The sequence below is a fragment of the Patiria miniata genome, unplaced genomic scaffold, assembly GCF_015706575.1.
Source record: "Patiria miniata isolate m_02_andy unplaced genomic scaffold, ASM1570657v1 HiC_scaffold_20, whole genome shotgun sequence".
Lineage (NCBI taxonomy): Eukaryota > Metazoa > Echinodermata > Asteroidea > Valvatida > Asterinidae > Patiria > Patiria miniata.
In genome coordinates, this window is record NW_024037059.1 from 23,775,135 (window position 1) to 23,800,702 (window position 25,568).

The 25,568-nt window shown below is 39.9% G+C and overlaps 1 protein-coding gene across 2 annotated transcripts in view; it reads left to right on the forward strand.

Moving 5' to 3' along the window:
- Nucleotides 1-25,568, forward strand: part of LOC119728258 (dynein heavy chain 2, axonemal-like) — a 160,116-nt gene that overhangs the window by 26,673 nt on the left and 107,875 nt on the right. For both annotated transcript variants that reach the window (XM_038200414.1, XM_038200415.1), the window contains exons 5-16: nt 4,902-5,054; nt 5,651-5,776; nt 11,680-11,898; nt 12,270-12,387; nt 12,954-13,090; nt 16,147-16,287; nt 18,100-18,258; nt 19,639-19,883; nt 20,103-20,359; nt 21,237-21,403; nt 22,787-22,891; nt 24,716-24,990. In XM_038200414.1, the coding sequence (XP_038056342.1) occupies nt 4,902-5,054; nt 5,651-5,776; nt 11,680-11,898; nt 12,270-12,387; nt 12,954-13,090; nt 16,147-16,287; nt 18,100-18,258; nt 19,639-19,883; nt 20,103-20,359; nt 21,237-21,403; nt 22,787-22,891; nt 24,716-24,990 (2,102 nt within the window). The remainder of the gene's footprint in view (nt 1-4,901; nt 5,055-5,650; nt 5,777-11,679; nt 11,899-12,269; nt 12,388-12,953; nt 13,091-16,146; nt 16,288-18,099; nt 18,259-19,638; nt 19,884-20,102; nt 20,360-21,236; nt 21,404-22,786; nt 22,892-24,715; nt 24,991-25,568) is intronic.

A 25,568-nucleotide genomic window follows, 5' to 3' on the forward strand; every position in this document is an offset into this window, starting at 1 on the left:
CTATTAGTTGTTGATTATTTTATGAAGTCTAATAGGACCATGCCCTTTAATATGTAGGCATTCATTTGGCTTCAAGGAATATACCAGTTAAGTAGCTTTAAGATTAGATATTGTGAAAATACACTTTTCAATAGTGCTATTTTTACCCCTCAGCCGAGAGGCTCGAGGGGTATTGTCATCGCCTACGGCGTCCGTCGGTCCGTCCGTATGTCCGGGCAGCTTAGTTTTTGGATGATAACTTGAGTTAGAAATGTTGTTTGGGATTGTAACTTCGGTAGGGGGTTGCCCTTGGGAGTAGGCAAGTTGGGATTGGTTTTGGGGTCAAAAGGTCAAAGGTCAAGGTCACCGTAGTGAGTTAAAGGTAAATGGTTTCCAGATGATAACGAGTTGGAAATGAGATTTTGGTGTCTTACTTAGGTAGGGGGTTGCCCTTGGGTACAGGCAAGTTGGATTGGTTTTGGGGTCAAAAGGTCAAGGTCACTGTGGTGAGTTAATGGTTTCTGCATGATAAGTTCAGTTAGACATGATATTTGAGTTTGGAATGTTAGTTTGCCCTTTTTCGACAAACTTCGGCTGAGGGGTTTCAACAGCAACGCTGTTATTTTTAAGAGCTGCCATAGAATGCCATGTCTCTCCTCCCCCCCCCCCCCCCCCCCCCCCCCGCAACCCAACTTTTAAAGTCATGCTTTTAAACATTTCTTTCTGATCTTTGTGACCCATGCTGAGGCATGAAGAATGTCTCCCAACCGTGTTTTGAGTAATCGGCGCTTGAAGTTGCCTATACTTGGAAAATCTTGTCAAAATCGATTTTGAGTTTGCTTAATTTTTCAGTAGCTACATGTATCTAAGATTCACACTGAGTGCCAGTGTACATTTTTTTTGGCAACATGTTTTGACAAAATTTTAACTTCACAAAAACATTTTAACAAACAGTTGTGAGCCCCCCCCCCCCCCCCAGCCAAATCCTGGGTGTGCCACTGGGTATGTTGCAGGATAAATGTTTTGCTGGAGTTCATGCTCTCAAAAGTGTAGAATTTTGCGACTTCAAACATTTTGAGAGCACAACAGAAAGGGCATATATTGCACAATTGTGCATACATGTGTAACTGGTGAAATATTTCAAGCATATTTCAATCATATCTTTTGGCACCTTTGCTTTTCCTATCTCTTTTGAAAGTTTTATTAATATTTTATATCCCAATAGTCGGTGCGTGGGATCGCTTTTTCGCAAGTTTGGATTGTTTTCATGTTCACACATTTTCCGTATATTGAAATTATTATTATCTTTTAAATAAAAGATACCTTTTTGGGACTTTGATCACAAGAACTCATATCAGGAGCTTGCGACACCATCACGGTGTCTTTGTCAACTGGTGTTGTTGAGGCCCTCACGTGACCCGTCACGTGACCAAGCGTGGTCGCGCGACAGGAGGCGGTCGTACACGTGGGCCAGCTCGTACTCTCCATCTCTGTTCATATGGGGGTGGTGTCTGCGGATTTCCACGGCCTCGCGGATTTTGCGTTTCCAGAGGTCGTCGTCCCTGGCGATGATCTTGACATTGTCCACAGAGATGCTATGTCCTGGGGTAGATATATGTTCACCAACTGCTGTCAGGGGGGCAGACCTACTGGTGTGTTCTCTGTATCGGGTCTGCAGAGTGCGAGCTGCTTCCCCGATGTATGTGTCTTCACAACCATCACACGACATCTGGTATACGAGGCCACATTTCTTGAGGTCTGGGGTCTTATCTTTTAGGCTGATCAACTGGGAGCGAAGAGTGTTGAACGGTTTGTGTGCTACCGTGACACTGTGTTCATGAAACACACACTCCATCTGTTCAGATAAACCTCGGATATATGGAAGAATGGCCATAGGCTGTTGCTTCGTATTGGTGGTTGCCTTGGAGGCAGCTCCAGTTGTTTGTTTCTTTTTAGGGATCTTGAATGCCCATGGTTGGTACCCGTTGGCAGTGAGAGCGTTTTGACGTGGTGAAGTTCAGTTTCACGGTCCTCCTTGTCTGTGATGACTTGGTCGATCCGGTGGCAAAGAGTGTGAACCACAAACCTCTTGTGTGCCAGGTGGTGGTTGGACCCAAAGTTCAAATATTGATCGGTGTGAGTCGGCTTAATTCCTGTAGATGGTTACTTTGGTGGATCCGTCACTTTTGATGTGAACGCAGGTGTCTAGGAATGGAAGTTTGGAATCTGTCTCTGGTTCCATGGTAAACCTGATGTTGGGATCGATGCTATTGATATGTTGAGTGAAACCTTGGATGGTTAACTCCCTTATCTCCACAAAGGTACATGTATCGTCTACATAGGGGTACATCGGTTTGGAGGGGTAGGAGCAGTAGACAATGCTCGACGTTCAAAATCCTCCATGTAAAAGTTGGCAACCAGTGGGGATACAGGGGAAACCATTGCAGTCCCATGAGTTTGCTGGTAATAAGTGCCGTCATACACAAAATATGTAGTGTCCAAACAGAAGACCAGCATCTCAATGATCTGCTCAACCGACATTTGGGTGCAGTTATGGGGAGAGTCGTCAGTTTCGAGTGTGTGTCTGACCACCCTGACCGCATCTTCAACAGGGATGCTTGTGAACAGTGCAGACACGTCGTACGACACAATCTTACGAGCTGGCCCACGTTTACGACCGCCTCCTGTCGCGCGACCACGCTTGGTCACGTGACGGGTCACGTGAGGGCCTCAACAACTACAGTTGACAAAGACACCGTGATGGTGTCGCAAGCTCCTGATATGAGTTCTTGTGATCAAAGTCCCAAAAAGGTATCTTTTTTTTAATTGATATAATAATGGGACAGGAAACGAACTTCCATGCTCGATATTATTATTCTCATTGTTTTATGTACATGTACATGTCATATTTTTGTTCATTTAAGGACCGCTGTGAGAAAATCTGTTCTTTGGCCCTGGGTAGGTCAGCCACACATTCCAAGTTTCTGGAAAAGTACCGTAATTTTCGGAATATAAGCCGCGCGACGTATAAGCCGCAGCATGCAAAAATCTGCAAATTCAGATTTTAGGTCGGCGTATAAGCCGCATCGGCGTATAAGCCGCACCAACTGCAGCAGTTCAATTTTGTAAGGCCTCCAAATTCTAGTCAAAATGCTCTGAACCAGTTCCATTTGCACTACGAAAGCTATAAAAGGGCCACAAATGTTATGTAAAATCATTTACAGTCGATTACTCTTACAAACAAATATGGAAATTGATGATGAGAAATAAAAAACGGGAATTGCTGCCGGCTGGCTCGTCAGTGAGCCTGTGCCTGCGAATGACATTATTTTCCCCCAGCACTTGAGAGAGTATGCAACCCACCATGTGTTGTCTGACTGGAGCGCTACAAATCCTGCTTAAGTTTGTGGCAACAGAGGCTGAGTTGTTTTGTCCTAAAGGATAAACAAGTTCGTTTTTACAGCAAAACTTATCAAATTGTTGTGATTACTAACGAGTAGTAACGTCAAAACTTCAAGTTTGGATCGTAACTTTCTTCGAAAACAGTCAACACGATGCAGAGATTTTTATGGACGAATCCATTAATTTCGTAGGGGTGGTTTCACCCCTGTTTCGAGTTTTACATCGTTTCTTGAATACATTTCAAGAAAAAAAATTATATTGTGACGTTGAACAACTGATTATCAAATAAAGATATGTTTCAAACTCCATAAAAAGTATTAGTTGTCTTTTTCCCTTTTTTAAACTGGGGAAATATTGGTAATTATTGTTCCCAAGAAAGTGCACCCGTTTATTACCACAAATGGTGTGGTCCATGGGGAATCCATGCAGCATGCATGCAGCATATGCAGCATCACGTACGGCCGGTTGTCGATGTCCAAGGGACAGCTTTCATCATCACTAGCCGTACTTTTTACCGCTCGGTATCTTTTTGTGGGACGTGCTTTCGGTTTGTTAATGACTTTCTTAATTGATAATTATTTCAGCCACACATCTCTTCTTGTACCAGTACATTAAATACACATGTAAATGTCATTTTTATTCTTCAAGTCTCGGCGTATAAGCCGCCCTGTGTATAAGCCGCAGTAAACATTTTCATGGGCAAATTCAACGTATAAGCCGCGGCTTATATTCCGAAAATTACGGTAATCAACTCCAGGCAGGAGGCCTGACTGCATGTACCTCATTATTATTTATTAGATAGACTGTAGCTTTTCTACACTAGGTACTTTGTTTTATCACCCTGCGCTGTTTATTCATGGTCCCTGTGTGGTTTGCCCAGGAATGTGAGGCACTGGCCAACATCCTTTGGTTTAGATTAGCGTGGTTCAGTCTTATGTTAGCCACCGACAAGAGCACACACATGTTGTAAAAGTCTTGTGATTTGAAGAAATTTTACAGCGCTGGCAATTGCTGCTGAGAAATAAAAACAGTATTTATTCCATCTAAACTTGAAGATCCTGTATTTCCCCGGTCACACATGCAAATACCAACCTTGCCTCGTCATGATCCTGGAATTATGAATCCCATATTTTTTTTTTACTTGCTATTTGGGTAAAGGGTGATCATCTTTCTCCTTTTATTTACTCATTTTAAATCTGACATGTTCCGTAGTAATAAATGTCAATGAAACAAGTTTTACACTGAACAATATTTGGAATACTGTTTTCATTTTGAAAAGTATTTTGCAGAAATTAGAAGAATGAACGTTTTTAAATATATTGATTTTCTTATTTATTAGATTAAAAAAAAATCCAAAAATATTTGTTTTCTCTACTTGCCATCCCATATAATATGTTATTTTTGGGGTTTTCTGATTGGTATTTTCTTCTCTGGACATTATTTTATTGAATGTCTTTGGTATTGTTTGTGTGAATAATTGATCATCAATACAATTTGTTCTTCTTCTTTTTTGACAAAAGATTCTAGCAAAGAAAGTGCATACTCTGTACTCACTGGCAGTTCAACAGCTTTCAAAGCAAGATCATTACGACTTCGGGTTGCGTGCTCTTACATCAGTTCTTCGCTATGCTGGCAAGAAAAAAAGGGCAGCTCCCAGTGTTCCAGATGAAGAGGTAAGAAAAACAGCGCTCAAGTTGATGGCCTGTCAATAACCAGAACACTTTTTTGGAGTATCCACATGCTAAGCAAGCTCATTGCATGCAAAGAATTACTGTCAAAGTAGTAGAGGACAGGTAGATAAAGAATCCCTCAGCACATTTCCAACCCAGCCATTCTGTTGGCACGGTGACAATGGTTTCAAGAGTCTTAACTCCCCTGTCACTGTTTAGCGGATGGTACATGTATGGAATTCATAGATAAACAATTTCTTTACTTGATTATTCAGCTAGGTCATGTGAATCCACATGGCTGAGTATGATATTGAAACATTTCATGTCACTTTGAAATAGCTACTGTTCCTTTTCACTTTAATAGAAATCCCTATCAAAATTGTGTTGACTTGATATTGACACCTTTGTTTAGATTTTTAGTAGCAGTCCTGTGCGTGCTTATCATGTCAAAACCAAGATAAGAAAGGATGCTGTGAAAGGTAGTGCTCCCTATATCCACAATGAGCTTCACAGTCATATCTCTGTATCTAAACTCATGTATGTGAGCTATATCTGAATGAAAGCTATGCGTTTACATTTCTTCAAATATTTGGTTTCAGATTCTGTTGCTTGCGATGAAAGACATGAATGTACCCAAGATGACAGTCATTGACCTACCTCTGTTCAATGGCATAGTGGCTGATCTCTTTCCAGGAGTTGACACACCAGTCATTGATTATGGCAAGGTTAGAGAGATTGTATTGACTTGACCAAATGTTGTCTCAGTATTGTAATATATTATGCACAAAATAAGAGTTATGTGCTGAGTGTTTTAGTTTATTATGACATACTCCACAAAGCCTTTAAACAGAATAATGTGATATCATCTACATTTGTATTTTCTTCTACTTTGGGTGGCTTTAAGCTGTGGATATTTTCTTGAATTGTTTTGCATGCATTGCCTTTATTTACAGTTGCCAACATATTATTCATACGATTGTAGCTATCTGCAGTTGTACTAGTTAAAGTTAAGGTACCCTATGACTTACACGTAATATATTGTGGTCATGTTGGCAAAGTGTTACTTCTAACTGGGCCACTGTGTGGATTGGTCAAACTCCACCTGAAGATCTGGGTGTTCTAAAATAATTGGGTTTATTCACCACATCTAATCCCCTTCTACTTTTAGCAAAGAAAATAAATGACTTCAAAAGTTGTGTGGCTCATGAACATAAATATATTGAATGAAAGAGACTAGGAGTGAAACCATGGATCCTAAAGAGAAGGATAAACGACTCTGCCAAAGTTTTGGTAAGATGCTTGATAACGGCCTGTACAGGTGGGAATACCATGAATATTTGTGTCAACAAAGATCCAGACAGCTTAATCGCTTCACTGCGCGTGGTGGCTACCAAATTAGCAAGGCTGTGCTCTCAATATAGTATCAAATTTCGTCAAGCCAGCTAATTATATTTTTGAATATTCATTACCCTATATTTTGGTCTTTATTATTGAATTCCATTAAGTGACAACTACTTAACTATGTTAACGCCAAGCACCATATCTTTAGCTTTAAAACGAACTATTTGTCACATTTTTTTTCGGCTGCAGGACCACATAGAACGAAAACTTTTCGATGAAGGCCTAATAAAAAACAAGATTTGGATAAACAATGGTTTCAGTATGCACCTTTAAAAATAAATGAGGAATAAAAATATTAATATAAACATTTGAATATCAATATAAAAATTCAAAAACTTAATTCCAACAAACACTTGTTTTCGTACATGCACAAAATCTAAAAAGTAAAAAAAAAAATTCCACCAACTGGGGAAAAAAAGGCAATTTGTATCAATAAAGACTAATGTAATTTGAAAAAAAAAAAAAAAAAAATTCATAAAAAAAGGTGTCACATTTGCTGTTTTCCCCCTGGGTAAACACTTCATCTATAACGACAAAAACTGCACAATAGAATACCATCTGTTATATCCTGGAGTATTTGTTGTTTAATAATTTTGTAACAAGTAGATCTTTCCCAAGGAATGGTTTTGCTATTATGAATGTGTTCGTTTCAGATATGTCATGCGAAAAACAGAAAATGGCACACGTGGAACCTTCGCGATGTCCAAGTGCTGAAATAAAAGTCATCCACAATAATGAAATATACAATGTATGTTCCTACCTTGAAAGTCACGTATGTTCGCCTTCTTTACAGCCCTTTAGTCAAATATAATTGTCACTGAATTGAAATGATGTGCTGTACCCAACTCCCAACTCAAAAATGTGACTTTGTAACGATCTTTGTCGCGAGATCTGATGAGTTTTAACAAGATTTCAGGTGTTGGCGATTAACATGCCAATGGGTATTAAGGCCTGTTATCATGCATCCAACCAATTAAGGTAAATCCGTTCAGTGCAGTTTGTACTAGAGCTGAGAACAGTCGTTCATCCTTCTCTCTAGGATCCGTGGTGAAACTAACCTACATGTAAGTTCCCTGTGACCTCTTTGGTACACTTTTCTATGATTTGCAAATCCTGCCCCCGAGTCCATAAAGAGTTAGAGTATGAGGCCCATTGCAACTAGCATTGTGTTGTACATGTATGGTATATCCATTTCATAAAACTTATGACAACGCTTGAAACAAGTTACAAGGTTTCATCGCACAGTTTTATGGCACAATAAAAAAAAAAGCAATCATTTTACAGTGACCGCAATCATGAGATATTGTGATGTGATGTTGTAAATGATTTGAAATATTCATCTAAGCAAATTTGATATACCTTGAAAATGACACCTGAATTTCATATTAGATATCAGTCTATTACTTTCAAACCATGGTATACGTTTGCCATTTTGTTTCGTATTTAAAAACTTCCTGACGATTCATTGAGTCTTTGCTGATTATCATATGACTATTCACTGTGTACAGAATAAGTGCACAGAATAAATGCGCATTGAGCTATATAAATATGCTTGCGCAAGTCGAACTTGCAGCAAGTTTCATGAATTGGTTTGCAGGAGTGCATTGCAGCCATGATGTGTCACAGGGATTAGATACGTCATAGCATTGCAATACAATGGATTGAATGTTTTTATACAATTTTTTACATAATGGTGTTCTTAAATGGACCGGAAAACATCGTGGTTCAACTTTCAAATGTATTTCAACTTTCAAATGTTGTGGTTCAACTTTCAAATGCCATGGTTGAATTTTTCTAAAATGTGGGTCACCAAAAAATGACCCATGATGAACAAAAATATGAAATACGACGTATGAAAGTTTAAAATATTTATACTAGATCAAACTTATATGTGTATAGTGCAAAACATAACAGAAAGAAATTTGGATGCGTTTTTCAATTCGACATGAAAAGCAGACAAGAATAGCAACAAATTTATAATAACTATAAGCCTACTGAAATAGATGAGATTGAGGGTGGATTTGAACCAGTCCAAAGTGTCTACAGTTCAAAGAGGGGTTGGAAGTACACTCCACAGCCTAGGTGCAGTGCGTGAGAATGCCATATGACTTGGTTTTGGGTATCGTGGTTGTGAGGAGTCACTCCCTGATGAGATGACTGAAGCGTTCTTGTGGGCTCGTATGGAATGAGCTGGTAGCTTGTCTCTTGAGAGCCTTAAAGGTGAGCAGAAGAATTTTGTATTGGATTGGGTGCTTAATGGGTAACAATGAAAGTCTTTGAGGATTGGTGTGATGTGTTTACATTTCTTTGCGGCAGCAGAGTTTTGGATTTGTTGAAGTTTATTTACATCTTTGTCGGGGAGGCTTGTAAGTAGTCAGTTGCAGTTGTCAAGGAGAGAGGTGACAAAAGCATGAACTAACATTTCGGTGGTGCGCTTGTTGAGATAGTAACAAATTGAACCAATTTTCCTCAGTGCAAAGGAAGCCTTACAGCAGACGGCATTGACCTGTGGGTGGTGCATACTAAGGTGACTATCAAAGATCACTCCTAGGTCATGAATTGACTCTGAGGGTTGAGCGAGGTAGTCATCGTGTATGATGAAAAAGTTGGAAGACTTCCATCCTGCTGTCGTTCAAAACAAGGTAGTTGTTTGCCATCCATGCCCTGATGTTGTATAGCGAGGTCTCTGTTGGATGATTTCATTGGTATGTACAGTTGTGTCGGCGGTATATGCATGGGAGAGACCATGAAACTTGATGATGTCCTGCATCAGGGTAGCATATCACACAAAGTGGGACAAGTGCTAACCCCTGCGGTACTCCCCACTTCAGTGTACCTGGATCAGATCGCTCATCTCCTATAACTACAGTTTGTTTTCTGCCTGACAGATACGAACCAAACCAGTCAAGAGCTGTACCTTTCACTCAAAATCTTTTTGGTTATGTTGGGTAAGCAGGACTGAGAGGTCTATGGTGTGAAGGGCTGAGGAGAGGTCTAGGAGAACGAGAACTTATACATCTTTTTGTGTCCAGGCTGTGCAAGAGATCGTTCTAGGCTCGAACCAGAGCTGTTTTGACACAATGATTGCGTCTATAGGTGGACTGGGATGCAGCAAGCAGAGAGTGCTTGTTTAGGTGGGAAGTAAGTTGCTGGCTTACTACACGTTCCATCACCCTTGCAATGAATGGCAAATTGGATATGGTCTGTAATTCTGCAAGATCTCTGGGTAGAGCGTTGGTTTCTTGCGTATAGGAGTGATGACTTGAGAGCTGATGGGAACACTCTGTGCTGAAGTGACTGGTTCGTCATATCGCTGGTAGGAGAACATCGATACAGTTGCTGATCACACAAGCAGGAGCAGGGTCGAGAAAACAGGTTTTGATTCTCCAAGATTTACTGATCTTCAGAACATCTGCTTCTTGAACTCAGAGGCGTCAGGTTGTGACTGTGATTGCTTTGGCAATATTTGATTTGATTTGATTTGATATATTCACAATTTTCACATAATAATGATACAGATTAGTTACGGGCGTAGCCATGTCCAATGCCAAGCGAAGGCCACATACTTTATCTTAAAAGAAGCGGACCAAGTGTTGAGCAATGTCACTCTGAGTTGTGGGAGGGCAGAAATCTGTGGATTTTTTGACTGTCATGCTCTGAAAGACTAAAAAAGAAAAGGAACTTTAATTGCTATTGTTGATCTTCTCCTGATGGTAACTTTTCTTTGCCGTCTTAAGAGATGTTTGACACTCCGAAGTGGCTTGATGCTTTGCCTGATAGTCCACAGCTAACTTAGACTTCTTCCATTTCCTCTCTTTCGAGCGCTTCTTGCGTTTTTATGCTTGAAGAGATTCGTTGTACCAAGGGGCATTTGCGTGAAGCTGGACGTTGGTTGACCTGATGGGGGCATGACGATCAAGGGTAGCCTTGAGAGTGTTGTTGAAGAGGTTGACTTTCTCCTCAAGAGCCAGATTTTCAGGGTGATGGACCTTGGCAAATTAGTCATCGATAATAGCCTACAAAGATGTTTTAAAAATTGGACCACAATGTTTAAAAGTTTAACTACAGCATTTGAAATTTGAACTGCGACATTTGTCTGTTAGTTTTAAAGGTAGGGTATTTCATTTGTTGATTTGTGAATGTTTTTCCCTTGAAACCATGGGTGTCGCCAGGTTTTTTTCTAGAGGGGGGCAAAGCAATTTTTCCTCAAAAAATCCTTGTATTTTCTTTAGCATATTCTCAATTTATCATTTTTCGAGGGTGGGCTGAAGGACATTTGCCCACACCACCTCCATTGACACCCCTGCAGACGCCCATTTGGTTAAATGTGTATCAAATTAATAGCATTATGACTTCGCACCTCTTTTTTTAACTTTTTTTCTTTTTTTCGCTTTTTTTTTTTTTTTGCTTCTCCAGGGGAGGGGGAGGGGAAGCACCCCTCTTGCCCCCTCCCCTCACGACGCCTATGTTTGAAGCAACAACAGTGCTCAAAATCTAAAGAAGGGTGCTTAACAACTAACCTGATGAAGTTTTAGCTCAGTGAATGCTGTATAATCCGAGAAAACAATATTCAAGGAACTCGATTTCAATTCAAAATTTGCCAAGTCATGTTTTGAAATGCGCCCGAAATCAGCATCCGGGACACATTCCTGTACAGCCGATTGCAGCTACGTGTTGTCACTCACTGGACCGGCGAATTATAGCAACCGCGTGCGTGTGCGTTGTGTCAACACTTGTGCGCACCCATTAACGGCTTCGATTACAAAATGAACTACTTATGGAAATTTCCGAAGATGCATCTTTAGACACATCTTTTGAAATGACCTTCTTTTATAGCTTTCTTCAAAATGACAGCATGCCAGAAAGAACAATTTCACAGAGAGTTTTAAGTGCCCATACTATCTTTAAACCGAGGATGTTTTTCAACAATAATTTTGTCAGTTACTTTTTTGTTAGCTACAAATACCGTACCTTTAACCATACTTTCTTGAATCTCCATGCCTTATGAAAGGTGAATTATATACTGAATCACTGCGTGCAATGGATGTCTCATTCAAAGATCCTGTTGATCGGCCTTACATTGCTTCATGAAGTGAAACAATGTAGACACTAATAATGAGCCAACCACTTCAGTCGCTTAGTTTTCCTCCATGAAGATTGACTGCATTACTGACATTTGCATTGCTTAGAGGATCAAAGACTTAACGTGCATTTATTTCTTTAACAGATGAAGTCTGTGATTGAGTCGGAGTTGAAGACACAGGGCTATCAGCCCATACAGTCTACTGTTTTGAAAGTGATTCAGTTGTATGAAACTAAGAACTCACGTCACTCAGTTATGATCGTTGGCAAAACTGGAAGCGGGAAGACAGTGACATGGCGTATTCTACAAGCCACTCTCTCCAGGATGAAAAAAGAAGGAGACAACAGCTTTAACTACGTCAGGGTAAGTTCAAGAGATATACAATTAAATTGATTCACAAGTACTTTACTTTACCCGGTCAGACAATTAATGCTGACTCCAGGATAAATTGAAGTCAGTTGATAAGTACAAAATCATGAGGGGTAACAGATCCTTGCCTTTTACTCCCTGTACCACTCAAAACCACCCAAGCACTCTGTGGCTTTGATTCTGCAGCGAATAAAGACAATGTGATACAAGGTAGTACGGGTGCTAATGGGTTAAACCATGCCATGAAAAGAAATGGACGTGCTGTGTTTCAACTTGATTTAAAATTGTTTCTTATTTAGGGAGATTTTTTTGTGACTCGGCGATTCCTTGTTTCATATCCTCTGTTACATGTACATCAATCACAGGATTTTCCAATCAACCCTAAAGCAGTATCACTTGGAGAGCTGTATGGAGAATTTGATCTGAATACCAATGAATGGACAGATGGAGTGCTTTCAAGTGTTATGAGGCAAACCTGTGCAGGTAAATCTAGAAGATTCAAAAACAAAAAAGGAAGAAAGAAAGAAGGAAATAAACTCTCACATGTTCAGTGTAACACAAAGTACGTAACTTTTGAGATACATGACATTACAGTTTGATTTGTTTTCCATGTAGATTAATTGAATAACCACTTTAGGTGGTATTTTCAGACATCTTAATACATATAATGTGTGGATTTCAGTACACTAAAAAAAAAAAAAATAATTTTGCATTGGATCACGTTTTGTTTTTAACTCAACAAACGCATAGCTTGGTTTTAAGGTTCCTGCATGTCAACAAAACCAATCCAAGTTATTGAGTATGGGTTCCATACATGAACTAGAGAGGGCGCTCTTAACCAGTTTTGAGAGCCTTGTGGATGGAAGACTCCGCCTACTGGTTTGTGCGGGTACTGGTATAGCAAAATGTTGCGCACGACTGATTTTGTTCTTAGTGTGCACAAAGCCATATCGTCAGGGCGTGAGCGTCGGGCCTTCGCGGCAATGTATTTGAATGTCTCTTCAGTGAGTGTAATTAATGCTTTCCTGTAATTTGACTGTTTTCCTTAGATGAGAAGCCAGATGAGAAATGGTTGATGTTTGATGCACCAGTAGACACCTTGTGGATTGAGAGTATGAATTCAGTCATGGATGACAATAAAGTTCTGACGCTCATCAATGGTGAACGCATTGCCATGCCTGATCAGGTCAGTCTGATAAAAGGGACACCCATGATTTCACAAAGAGCTACACGTCATGACTCTAATTGCTACTTGCAATTCATGTTTTGAGCCATGGGTGAAAAAGATAGTATACGTGAGCATAGTATGGAAGATTTGCAGTAACACCATGTGAATATTACCTCTTTTGAGTTATGTGGTTCTGAGAAGAACAAGTTGTTTTAACTAGACATTTGGAACAGTGTGCTTTGTTCATTAGGAGACTGCCGGACTCTTGCTGGTGTTGGGGTATAGGTAGTGGAGGCTTGGATTCAGCAACGAGGGGATTAGTTCGATGGACCGTTAAGACGGGAGATGCTGGCACAGTATGCTGAAGTGGACTGTGTGTGCTCACTGAAGCATGTAAGATGGATGGAGGTACAGCTGGGGTTGAACATCAAAGTGGTGCAGAGTGCCGAGGGTATAGGAGAGCCATAGGCAGAACGAACTAATGAGGGGAACTATGAGGATTTGTTGGAGCCCATGGGTATAAAAGACCCATTGGACCTACAATGAGTGGTCACCATATGTCACTGATGATGCACCCTATGTCTTGTGGAACCGTACTGTGTTTTTAGATGTCCATGTTCTCATGGACTCACCAAGGAACCGTCACTGCATTATGGGGATGTTTCTTATTGTTAGCCAAATTTGGACCAAGTTATGGGGACTTTCTGCTGTCCCCACTGTGTTTTTGGCCCCAACAAATAGGCCTACCTCGTAGCGACAAGTGTATGTCCCCACAACTACGGAACAAGAATGTGTGAGTTTGCGGTACACACAGCGACTGAGGATGCCAGCTGGTTGTCTGGAGACCTCAACAGCTAGGAACGAGATGCGGCCATCTTGTTCCTGATCCATTGTGAACTGGATGATGCTGTGCAGCCCATTCAGGTGTTCCAGAAACAATCAGAGGTCCTCAGTGCTGTGCGGCCACACGATAAAGGTGTCATCCACAAATCGGAGCCACACACTTAGTTTCAGGTCTACTGTGAGAAGTAAATCTACAGACACACAATTCTGCAAGACATAGGTTACCACATCAGTGACATAATGACGACCACTCCTTCACTGTAGGTCCAATGGGTCTTCTATACCCAGGAGCCCCAACCGATCCCCATAGTTCTCCTTATTAGTTCTGCCAATGGGCTCCGTGCGCTAGCAAAAGAGGGTGCCGTTTTACCTAGCAACGACGTCCCATGGACGGGACACATACATTTCGCTGGTTTACGCACGCGCACCGTTCCTTGTGTGTGACGCACGTACACCAGGAGATTTGTACTATGTACACGCAGTGGCCGCGCTTCGCGGCAAAATATTGCAGTCAAGCAAGATGGCGTTGTTCGGTCACTCCCAACTGTACTTTGTTTGCCAGTGAGGGGGTACTTGTGAACGCAGCAGATGGGTCTCTATACCCTTGGCACCCTGCACTCCAGCTGTACCCCCATCCATCTTACACACTTCAGTGAGCACACACAGTCCACTTCAGCTTTATACTCGGCAACTTAGCATCCTGTTCCAAAATCTTCCACCTAAACGGTCCACCGAACTATTCCCCCCCCCCCCTGAAAATCCAAGCCTTAACTACCAAAGCCCCTACACCAGCACTGAGTCCGCCACTCTTCTGATGACGAAACAGAGCTCACTGTTCAATACGTCGAGTCCACCATGCAAACCTATAGATCTCATTTATACCAGGAGCGTCATAGTCATTATGCCTTCTTGTGTGAAGACACAAAACCGGTTGTGCACCTTACCCTTCACCCACATACTTATGTGCAGGGATGGATCCAGCTTTGGCTCAATAATGTCAAGGGGGGAGGGGGGCTATGGCTTAGCTGGCATATATGCTACCTTTTTCTTCATGATTGTCCTGTTCTTTAAAAAAAACAACTTGGGGAGCAACCTTAGATTTGCCATTTAGATGTGTGGTCACATAGTACCATCCACTGTTTTATGAATCTTGTTGGCGTTTAAAAGTCAAGGTCAGGCTCACCAAATAAATGTTTTAAAATGATACATGTAACTCTGAGAATGGTTTTCTTATCCTGATAAAACCATGTCCTCATAATTATTCAGTCACTTATTACGCTTTAGAAAATGTTATTGAAGTAAGGATGTGTAAGTAAAATCACCAAAATAAAATTTTCAAAAAATATAGAAATTTAATATACCCAAATAAGTGGGAAAATATATTACACGGCAGGTATTAATGTTTCATGCAAATTAGGTAATTTAGGGTCAAACTTAACGATGGCATCCACTCACCTCTTGTTTGCTATGGTTCAAAGAATTAATCTAGCATGGATGCCAGCCATTACCAAAAAAATCCATGAAATGATTTTCTTGAGAACTTCCCATATTTGGCTAGCCTGCTATAAAGGGTTGTCCTGAGTTAAAGATAGGTTGGTACTGGATTTGGAGCCAAAAAGATAATTTTGGCAGGATAAGAAATACATGCCAATTAATTTAATTGTGTTTTTGGAATTGATATTTGAACAAATAAAGGCTGAGCTTGTATGTCACCTCCCCATCCCCAGTTGTACTATTGTGAACCAGTATATTAGCCAGCTTACATTCATCCTTAGAGGCTGAGGAATTTCAACAGCATTGAGAATTACAACTTTGTTATATTTTTTATATAAACTACATGTGCCCTACTCTATTGTTTTGCCAGCATTAAAGTTGCTTCGGTACTTTGATTAGCGATCTGAACAAATCACTGAGCTGTGGTGAAGATGTACATGTAGGATACACCATTTGAAGTGACAAACTTTGGGAAAAGCAAATGTAGTTTAGTTTATTGTTGCAGTGCAATTACTATGTTGAAATTGTTTTACACAAAGATCTATTTACAAAAAAGGGTATATTTGAATTTCATGGTGACACCATAGTCTTAGTGTCCTGAATCATATTGCACAAGGATTTCTAGGGAATCATTAAGAATAGCCTTTTGAAAATGTTGGGAAGGCATTGTAATGATTGGATTGTACAATTATCACTGTACATGAAATTGGAGCATTTTTTTTAAATTACCTTTGTAGGTGACCTTGCTGTTTGAAACAGAGAACTTAGCTGTTGCTTCTCCAGCTACTGTGAGCCGCTGTGGTATGGTGTACATGGACTATGCTGACACTGGATGGCAGCCATATGTCACATCCTGGTTGCAGAAACGGCCAGACAAGGTATGGCTACTTTGAATGTCAATGTGTAACCCATGCAGACTGAAGTCAGTTCAGATTGTACCTTGTGATTTTAACTGCAGTCCTAAAAAAATCATGGTGAGTAGGAAACATTTTGATCAACTTTCCTGGGAATGCATGCACACTACATGTGATCAAATAGATGTTTATAAGAATGTCTTATGATGAAACAAACATTGAAACAATGTCTTCACAAGTGTGTGTTCTCTGGAAGTTCCCCTCCTATAAAGACATTGTTCCAAAATCCATATCATGGTCTTCAGCATTGAACTCATTGTCTGCAGGTAAAAAGGTTGTGGGTTTGAGCCCAGCCTAGGGTTATGGTGCATGTGCCCTTAGGCAATGCACTTTGTCACTCATTCCTAGAAGGCCCTTCTTCTGTAGCAAGTCCACATTCACAGTCTTTCAATTCTATTAAGTTATTTTTCAAGGGACCTGGGAATAGTGCCCAGAGCCCCCACAACAACCGGAATTACCTTGACCATTGGCTTTCCCAACTTCTGAAGTTCCTTCGCCAAGTCCTGATACTTTTCCTTTCTTTATTTACAACCCTGGTGTCACCAGGCACTGCCACATCTTCAATGTGGCTCATCTTAGTATTCTTATCCAGGACAACAACATCCGGTATTCTATGTTCTACAACATGATAAGTCTTGATTCTGTTGAAGTCCTACAGAGCCTTCACCTCATCTGTCTCCAGAACCTTCTCTGGAATGTGTTCCCACCACTTGTCTGTAACCTTCTTTCCACGCTTCCTAAAAATATCCCAGTGAATCACCCTGGCTACATGTACCTTGTCGTGCTTCCCCTTGTAATCTGACTTGGCCATCTTACTACCCTAACAAACCAAATGAAATACTGTCTCCTCTTTCTCCCCACACATCCTACACATTGGAGATACATTCACTCCCTCTATCCTTGCCTTCCTTTCTGATTATTACATTCACTGAGATAATGTAGGAAGCATGTTTGACGAACATTTTAACAGAATTTTATTTGTATGTGTATTTGGATGCATTTTTTTTAGCATCGTTTTAAAATCCCTACATATTCAGGCAAGTTAAGTTTGCATTTAAAGTCTCGTTCTCCATGCTCTTCAGTGCTTCTTTTTTTCCCCATACATTTTTCGTTGCTGTGAATCTGAGAGGAATGATGAGTGTGCTCTCAATTGCCGTATGTTTACTTTGACCTCAATTTGCATGTTGACCCCAAGTGGGCGTGGTATTCCTTGGTGAAGCAATTTTGGCACATTTTTGATAATCAACGTTATGTTTTCCATAATAGAAATACGTTTTGGAGTGTTTTCATAGAGATAATGTTGTAACATTTAACTATTGAAATTCTGAAAGAAACAAATTTGCCAAAAAGCAAAACAAAACAACTTTTTTTACCTGCTAACATGACTTCAGAGGACAGCGATTGCGGAGTATTTATATACGACCATGGAGCAATTGCATTCAACGAAGCCTCTCCATAAAACCCTTGCATTTCTTGCATTTTGTGTCTTTTCATACTCCTTTAGGCCTTTTATCACAAAAACGTGACACACAGACATCAGACAGACAGACATGAGACAGACAGACAGTGTTGGATCTTTTAATATAGGATGTCTTATTCCAAAGTGAATAACTTTAATAACTTGTATTTCTAGAAAAATAGTAATTTAGAAAAGAAATCTTAAGATGAAACTGACGAATACTGACAGCATGTAGAAAGCAACTTTAAATAGCAGAACACACACATTCATTTTTTTGGGGGGAAAATAAATCGCCTTTTTTTCCCTTTTCAAAACAGCATTCCCAAGAAATTCTTCAGAGGCTGTTTGATAAGTATCTGATCAAAATACAGGACTTCAAGCAGCATAACTGCAATGAACTGGTACCCATCTCTGAACTCAATGGAGTCATGTCTCTCTGCAAACTCTTCAGTGCATTAGCTACTGAAGAAAATGGGGTAAGTTATTGTGGGAAATTTGAGATCAATCAGTGTAAATTCAGATGCTTGTTTTAGCAGAGCTGCCAACTCTCCCAGATTTTGCGGAAGACTCCCTGAAAATCGGTCGATCTTCCGACTCCCGGCACATCTAAAAAATCTCCCGAATTGTCAATTTTTGAGTACAATTTTTTTACTTACTTGTATTTTTTAATTGCCACAGTGTGACTTTTAATAAAAGTCAGCATAAAAATAATTTGTCTTTAATGTCTCCACTTTTCTTAAACTGAAACTTACGTGCATAACATGTCAATATAGGCCACCATGTAACGTACATGCGATGTATGCACGAACGTACACACATTGGAAGAACTAGACTCCTTACATGTCTAATCCAGTTCTATGCTCTTCTCAGCGTGGGGGAACGGACGATCAGTAATGCACATTTGAAATGTTGATAGTTTTATGTTGTGGGGTGGTGATGATTCTTTTGGGCGTACAGTGGTTCTTTATAAGTCTATACAAGTGGTAAACTGCAACAGTATGTACTTTCGAAGGTTTAAAACGTTGACCAGTGAATAGTCTGTCACCAGCGAATTGTTGCAGACATCGCACATTCGCACTTGTCAGATAGATACCAGACGGTTGTCACATGCACACTGCGGGATCGGTGTAGTGTGAATATTCAACCATGGGGAAATGTGGACTCAGTGGAAGTATTGCGGATGCGATACGATAATTGGGGGAGCGACTGGTCACATGGAAGGGATCAACCTATAGGGAAAAGGAGTCGGATTTTTATAGGAGTTGGTTTTTCATGAGTCATCGGAACGCGGTTGTTTTTGTACACATGTCGCAGTAGACTCGTGTGATGAAAAATGGTGACGCAAAACCCGATGAAAGTGAAGAAGTATCTTCAGAAATACAGGGAGGAGTATAACAAAGAATGGCCGTGCTTATTCGGAAATCAAAGAAGGACGAATGTTGCGCATTTTGCTTTGTATGCAGTAGCGATATATCAGTAAAGAGTGGTGGTCGCAACGATGTCTTGCAACACTTTTTTTTTTGAAATTATTTTGAGGGGCTACAGCCCAGCCCAGCCCCCCCCCCCACCCCCGTAGAATTGCCACTGCCCCCCATGTGAAAAAGAATCCTAGGAAGAACCACTAGTTTGTACTTATAATCTTGACAGCTACTGACCCAAACAGTCAGAGGAATGTGGCCAGGAAATGCCTCAGATTGCAGTACCATATAGAATGCAAAATTTGTTGAAGAATGTAGTTGGTGCAGAGTGCATTAAATGTACCAGATTGCTGTTGAAAAGTGCATGGAATCCATTCCATTGAGGTTTGTAAAAGCCTAAATAATTTCATTTGCCCAAATATATTTTATGATTTTCAGGTGAACACATCAGATAAGGAGAACTATGAGCGCATGATAGAGCTGTGGTTTCTATTCTGTCTGATTTGGTCAGTCTGCTCAGCTGTGGATGAAGATGGACGCAAAAAGCTTGACAACTACATCCGTGAGATTGAAGGTACCTTCCCAAATAAGGACACTGTGTATGAGTACTATGTGGATTCCAAGAACAAGAACTGGGCTCACTGGGAAGACAAACTCCGGAGTGGCTGGAGATATCCCACAAAGTAAGTAACAACCTGCTTTGAAATGTACAAATACAACATGTCTTGTGTTATTTATTGCTAAAAGGATCAACTGGAGCCAATTTAAAAGAGCTACTCGGCAAAACAATTCAAACAGCATACCATTTTGAGATGTTGGCTGGTGTTCAGCAAATTCAACCAGATGTGAGATTCAATCCAGAAGTTACCTCATTACTGTAAAATGGTTCGTTTTCTCCCCAGTGCTCCATTCTACAAGATAATGGTACCCACTGTGGACACCGTGCGCTACAACTTCTTGGTGGGTTCCTTGATTGGCTCAGTTCAACCTGTACTTCTTGTTGGTCCAGTAGGCACTGGTAAAACATCCATTGCACAGAGTGTTTGCAGCAAGCTCGACACGGCCAAGTACAGTGTGTTGACAATCAACATGTCTGCACAGACTTCATCAAACAATGTGCAGGAGATAATAGAGAGTCGGGTTGAGAAAAGAACCAAAGGTATGGGCTGCGTTTACAAGGTGATCATTCATGAGTTGATAGCCCGCAAAGCAGACGTCTGCCCGAGAAGCAGGCAGTCACCTGTAAAACAGCTGTTCAAACAAAAAGTTTCAGGAAGTTTTACAAATTTTGTTCATGTTAGTCTAAGATCTCCTTTCCTTCTCTTGAAGAAAGAGAAAGAAAGAAAGATTTGTATACGCCGGCCATCTTGGCTTAACGTTATGTACTGTAGAATGCTTCGTTCCATCGAGTTGTTTTCCTGTGTTAGTCAGTGGTAGTGTAAGTTTGAAATATGTCTACCAAACAATCTAAAATACAGCCGAAGCCATGGCAGAGATTTTTTGAAGAATTACAGTAATGAATGGCCGTGTCTAACGTGCAGCAAATGTTCAGATTATTTCAGGTTTTTTACGCTGTGCAAGTGCAACGTGAATTTTTATGTGAGTCTCGCTCTTGCCCTTAAGTATTGTTATGTGGTTGGGTTAGCATTAAAAAAGAATAGAATGAAATGGGTAGCACTCTGTGGGAATTACTTAGTACTATTGTGACAGGATTCGACTATACTTTTTGTTTAAATGGTGACGCGCCGAGCAGTAAATACTGGCTCAATGAAAAGTACTATTTCTGAAATCTGAATGTTGGGAGCTCTGTGTATGTAGCAGAAAAGCGTTTTTGTTTCCATGTGAATATCGAGTATCCAATATCCATCTAATAACTGTCATCACTGAACAAGTAATCTAAGGCCAACACCCACCGCACCCCCTTGTTTCCACTTAATGTAGTGTTTTCTAAACAACTATTCTGTGCCAGTTTGTGTAGTCTAACTTTGCCAACCCATAATAAACATAAGTTTTTATTTATGCCATCTATATGTAAGGGGTGTATGTTCCCATCGGAGGTAAGAAATTGCTGACCCTGATGGACGACTTCAATATGCCTGCAAAGGACACATTTGGATCCCAACCTCCACTTGAACTCGTGAAACTATGGATGGATTACGGCTTCTGGTATGATCGCCTGAAGCAAACTTCCAAATACATCAAGGTAAAAACAAAAACGAAAGCAAAAGCAGCGGTTTGAGTGTGTTTTTTTTTTTTTTTGAGGGGGGAGGGGAAATAATTGTTTGCCCATAACTTCTGAAATTCTTGTTCTGGTTCAGGTTTCATAAATTTTTGTCAGAACAATTGCAAATTGAAACGTTAAAGATTGGTTAGATTTAGATTGTTATTTATCTACTCCAACTAGACGACTGGGAATATACATTTTCTCCTTTTTTGTGTGTGTCAGCTAACTTGAACCATAGGCCCTTTGCATGATCATATCAGGACCCATGATGTGCCAGAAAACAGCCTGTCAATGCCACACTGCCACTGCTTTCCAGCGTGAATAATTAATAGAAATTTAAAATTAGTTTGATTGAAAATGCATTCATGTTGTCTACTTTGTCTTACCCAAAATGCTTCTCAACAACCTTTGGATGCCAAAACCGCTTATAAAAAAAATGTAGGCAGTACTGGTGGACTTGTTCTCGCCATAATAAAGATGAGAGCCAGAATATTAATGTCGTTTGAAATTGTTTGAAACATGGTTTGAACTTTTTTAAACTGAAGACTTCCCAAAAAATCTTCTTCTTTTTAATTGGCTTCGCAATATTTGCGAAAAAGTCTTCTTTTTGTTCTGATTTTCTTTCTTCTTCTTCTTCTTCATAAAATGTAAGAGTTCCCTCTAGCGGCAGGTTGAAAAATATTGAATAATCAGTTTATGCGTATGGCGAAGTTAGCTGAATCATTTTATAATTGATGTATATAATCAGCTTCATGCTAAAAACAAGTTGAGGGAAGAAAGATTGATGACATCACTAGACTGGAATTTAAACCTTAAAAAGTTGATGCAAATCAAACGTGCAAGATATAATCCAGATTTTTGCTTCAAATAGCACAGTTAACATACATTGTAGCTCTCAAGCTTTCAGGTAATGACGTCAAGTATCAGATTACAAGCAACCAAAGATTTCTAGATTTTATCTTTGAAAATCAATATAAAATCAACTGCAAGAGATCTGATTTTATGAGAATTGATAGAATAATCCATGGTCTTCGTTTTTTATCATGAACAAAATACCATAAATTCATTTGAAAAGTCATACTGCGAAAAAGACTTGTATTCTGTTCATTGAACAGACGTAGTACTAGTTGTCTTTTTTTCCTGTTTTGGTATTTTCTTTCAAGTATTAAATCCTCAAATTGAAATATTTTTAGTAGGTGCCCTTGCGTTTTTGATTGTCGTGACTCATAATTTAATAGCTAAATACTGAAATATTTCATTTTATCCCTCATTACCTAGGACAGGAGTAATAACAATTGTTCATTAATGACTTCCAAAGAGCATACTTCTTTGCACTGGTTTGCAATGTGTTTATGTTGACAGGATATGCAACTTCTCGCAGCAATGGGGCCACCAGGAGGTGGTCGAATGGTCATCTCAACTCGGTTACAGAGTAGATTTAATCTCATCAACATGACCTTCCCAAGTGTAAGTTTTATAAAAGTAAATTTGATATTTAGTCACATGGGTAGCTGTTCATACCACAATACAGGGATGTCTATAATGTTTGATATCACTGACTAACATTAAATCGTAGTTTGTGACAGTTTATTTCACCTTGGATAAAGATTCAGGTAACTGAAAAGAAAACATTGGCATGGCTCCACATTAGTAGGGGTCGTGCACTTTGTACAAGTCATGTACAAAGTGTACACAAAGCATGCATAGATTCAAACTGGCCACAGTGCAAATTGTTTGACTGACAGCCATCTGTTTTGTCCATAATTTCATTCAGAGACAATCTTGGAATCAAAATAAACTGAAAATGTCAAATGAAAGCATATGTGTAACACCAGTTTTGTAAATATTTAGTTCTGATTGATGGGAGGGTCCCCATGATTTTTGGGTGTGACACCCTCAAAAAAACAAAAAAGGTGATAATTTTTTTAGAATAACTAAAGTTATGAACTTTTCAATGAGACATGAAATGAAAAAAATTGGTCCACGCTAACTTATCGATTTTTTTACCCCTCAGCCGAGAGGCTCAAGGGGTATTGTCATCGCCTAGGGCGTCCGTCCGTCCGGACGTTCGGACGGCCCAAAAAAAAAGTCTCCGGTTTCTGGTATGGAGCTTGCCCAAAAAGTGGTGCGGCGACACAGGTTTTTTTTTTTTTTACCTGTCTTTTTTGCTTCAAATGTCGGCTGATGACTGCAAATGGTGCCCGACTAAACTTAGTGCAAATAATTATATGGGAGTCCGGAGAGGCCACATAAAGCTTATTCTCAATCATAACCCCATCTAAAAACACGTTAAAATTGTGCAGCAGCAGGATTCCAGTCAAACCAGTGAGTTTGGCTGTTTTTAGACATCATCTTTTATTGAAATTTTTTTTTTCATTTTGCCGACGCGCGCGCATACCAGAAACTGGAGACTTTTTTTTTGGCCTTAAAGGTAAATGGTTTCCGGATGATAACTTGAGTTAGAAATGAGATTTTGCTGTCTAACTCTGGTAGGGGGTTGCCCTTGGGAGTAGGCAAGTTGGGATTGGTTTTGGGGTCAAAAGGTCAAAGGTCAAGGTCACCGTGGTGCGTTAAAGGTAAATGGTTTCCGGATGATAACTTGACTTGGAAATGAGATTTTGGTGCCTGACTTAGGTAGGGGGTTGCCCCTGGGTACAGGCAAGTTGGGATTGGTTTTGGGGTCAAAAGGTCAAAGGTCAAGGTCACCGTGGTGAGTTAAAGGTAAATGGTTTCTGGATGATAACTTGAGTTAGAAATTAAATTTTGGTGTCTAACTTTGGTAGGGGGTTTCCTATTGGTACAGGCATGGTTCTGGGGTCAAAGGTCAAAGTCACCATGATGAGTTAAAGGTTAATGGTTTCCGGATGATAACTTGACTCTGGCTGACGGGTTTCAACAGCAACGCTGTTATTTTTTAATTCAGGGTGGAATTTCATTTCAGTTTGAAAATTATTCCAGAGGGATGCTCCAAATTCAGCTGAGACTTACAATGTAACTCCAGTCGGACTGATATCTACAACACACACTGTCACTGCAATCCAGCCATGAATTCCATCATCAATGTCATGTTCAAAGTGCAACAATTGCCATATTAACATTTCAACTTAAAAGAGAAGGCATTTTATTGTATTTAATGAAACTGTGGAATCTCCATATTTAAACTATCACATTTAAACTATTATATTTTACTTGTCTTTGTCACTATTTTGTTAGCCAGTGTCGAAAAAGAATGTTTTAAAAGAATGCAGTTATACTTTTAATAACCTTAACACTTTTCTGTGCTTACCTCAGGACTCCCAAATCAAGCGCATTTTTGGCACAATGATCAACCAGAAGCTGCAGGACTTTGAGGAGGATGTTAAACCAATTGGTGATACCATGACTCAAGCCACACTGGAAATCTACCAAGCTGTTGTGCAGCGCTTCCTACCCACACCTGCCAAGATTCACTACCTGTTCAATCTGAGAGACATCTCCAAGGTATTCCAAGGCTTACTGAGAGCACATAGGGACTTCCATGACACCAAGGGAAGCATAACACGCTTGTGGATCCATGAATGCTTCAGGTATGCTATCTAAATGAAGGGAAAATTCAAGAATTGGGAAAAAAAAATATTTTAAATAAAGTCGACAAACACTGTGATTCCAACAAAACTAATTTGGTTGTGCTGCTGTATCGGATTCAAACAAGCTAGCCGACACTGGCAATTATTAAGTAAATAATTAGTTTTGCGAAACTATCCCTTGTTTTTGTTCTGATTTTTTCTTTTCTTCTTGGGTTTTCTATCCCAAATCCCATAGATTTTGTACGTATACTTTATGCCCACCACTTTGGGCATTGAACTTACTCATGTATAGACCCCATAGCAAAGTTGTGTTTCGATCGGAGTCGTCATGATGACGTGAGCATGTCATGTGACGTCATCATAAAGATGCATTTTTTTTAATGGCCTATATCTAGAGAACTACAAGGCCGATCAGGTGAAACTTTCTATAGATGTACATAGACAGGGATATGTTATAAGTGAAAATTGAAACGATTTTATCGTGTGATTTTATATAGAATTTTGAAGATTATCACCATATTTCACGAATTAACATGCTAAATTCAACATTATTTTTGTAATAGGTTTGTTAGGCAATA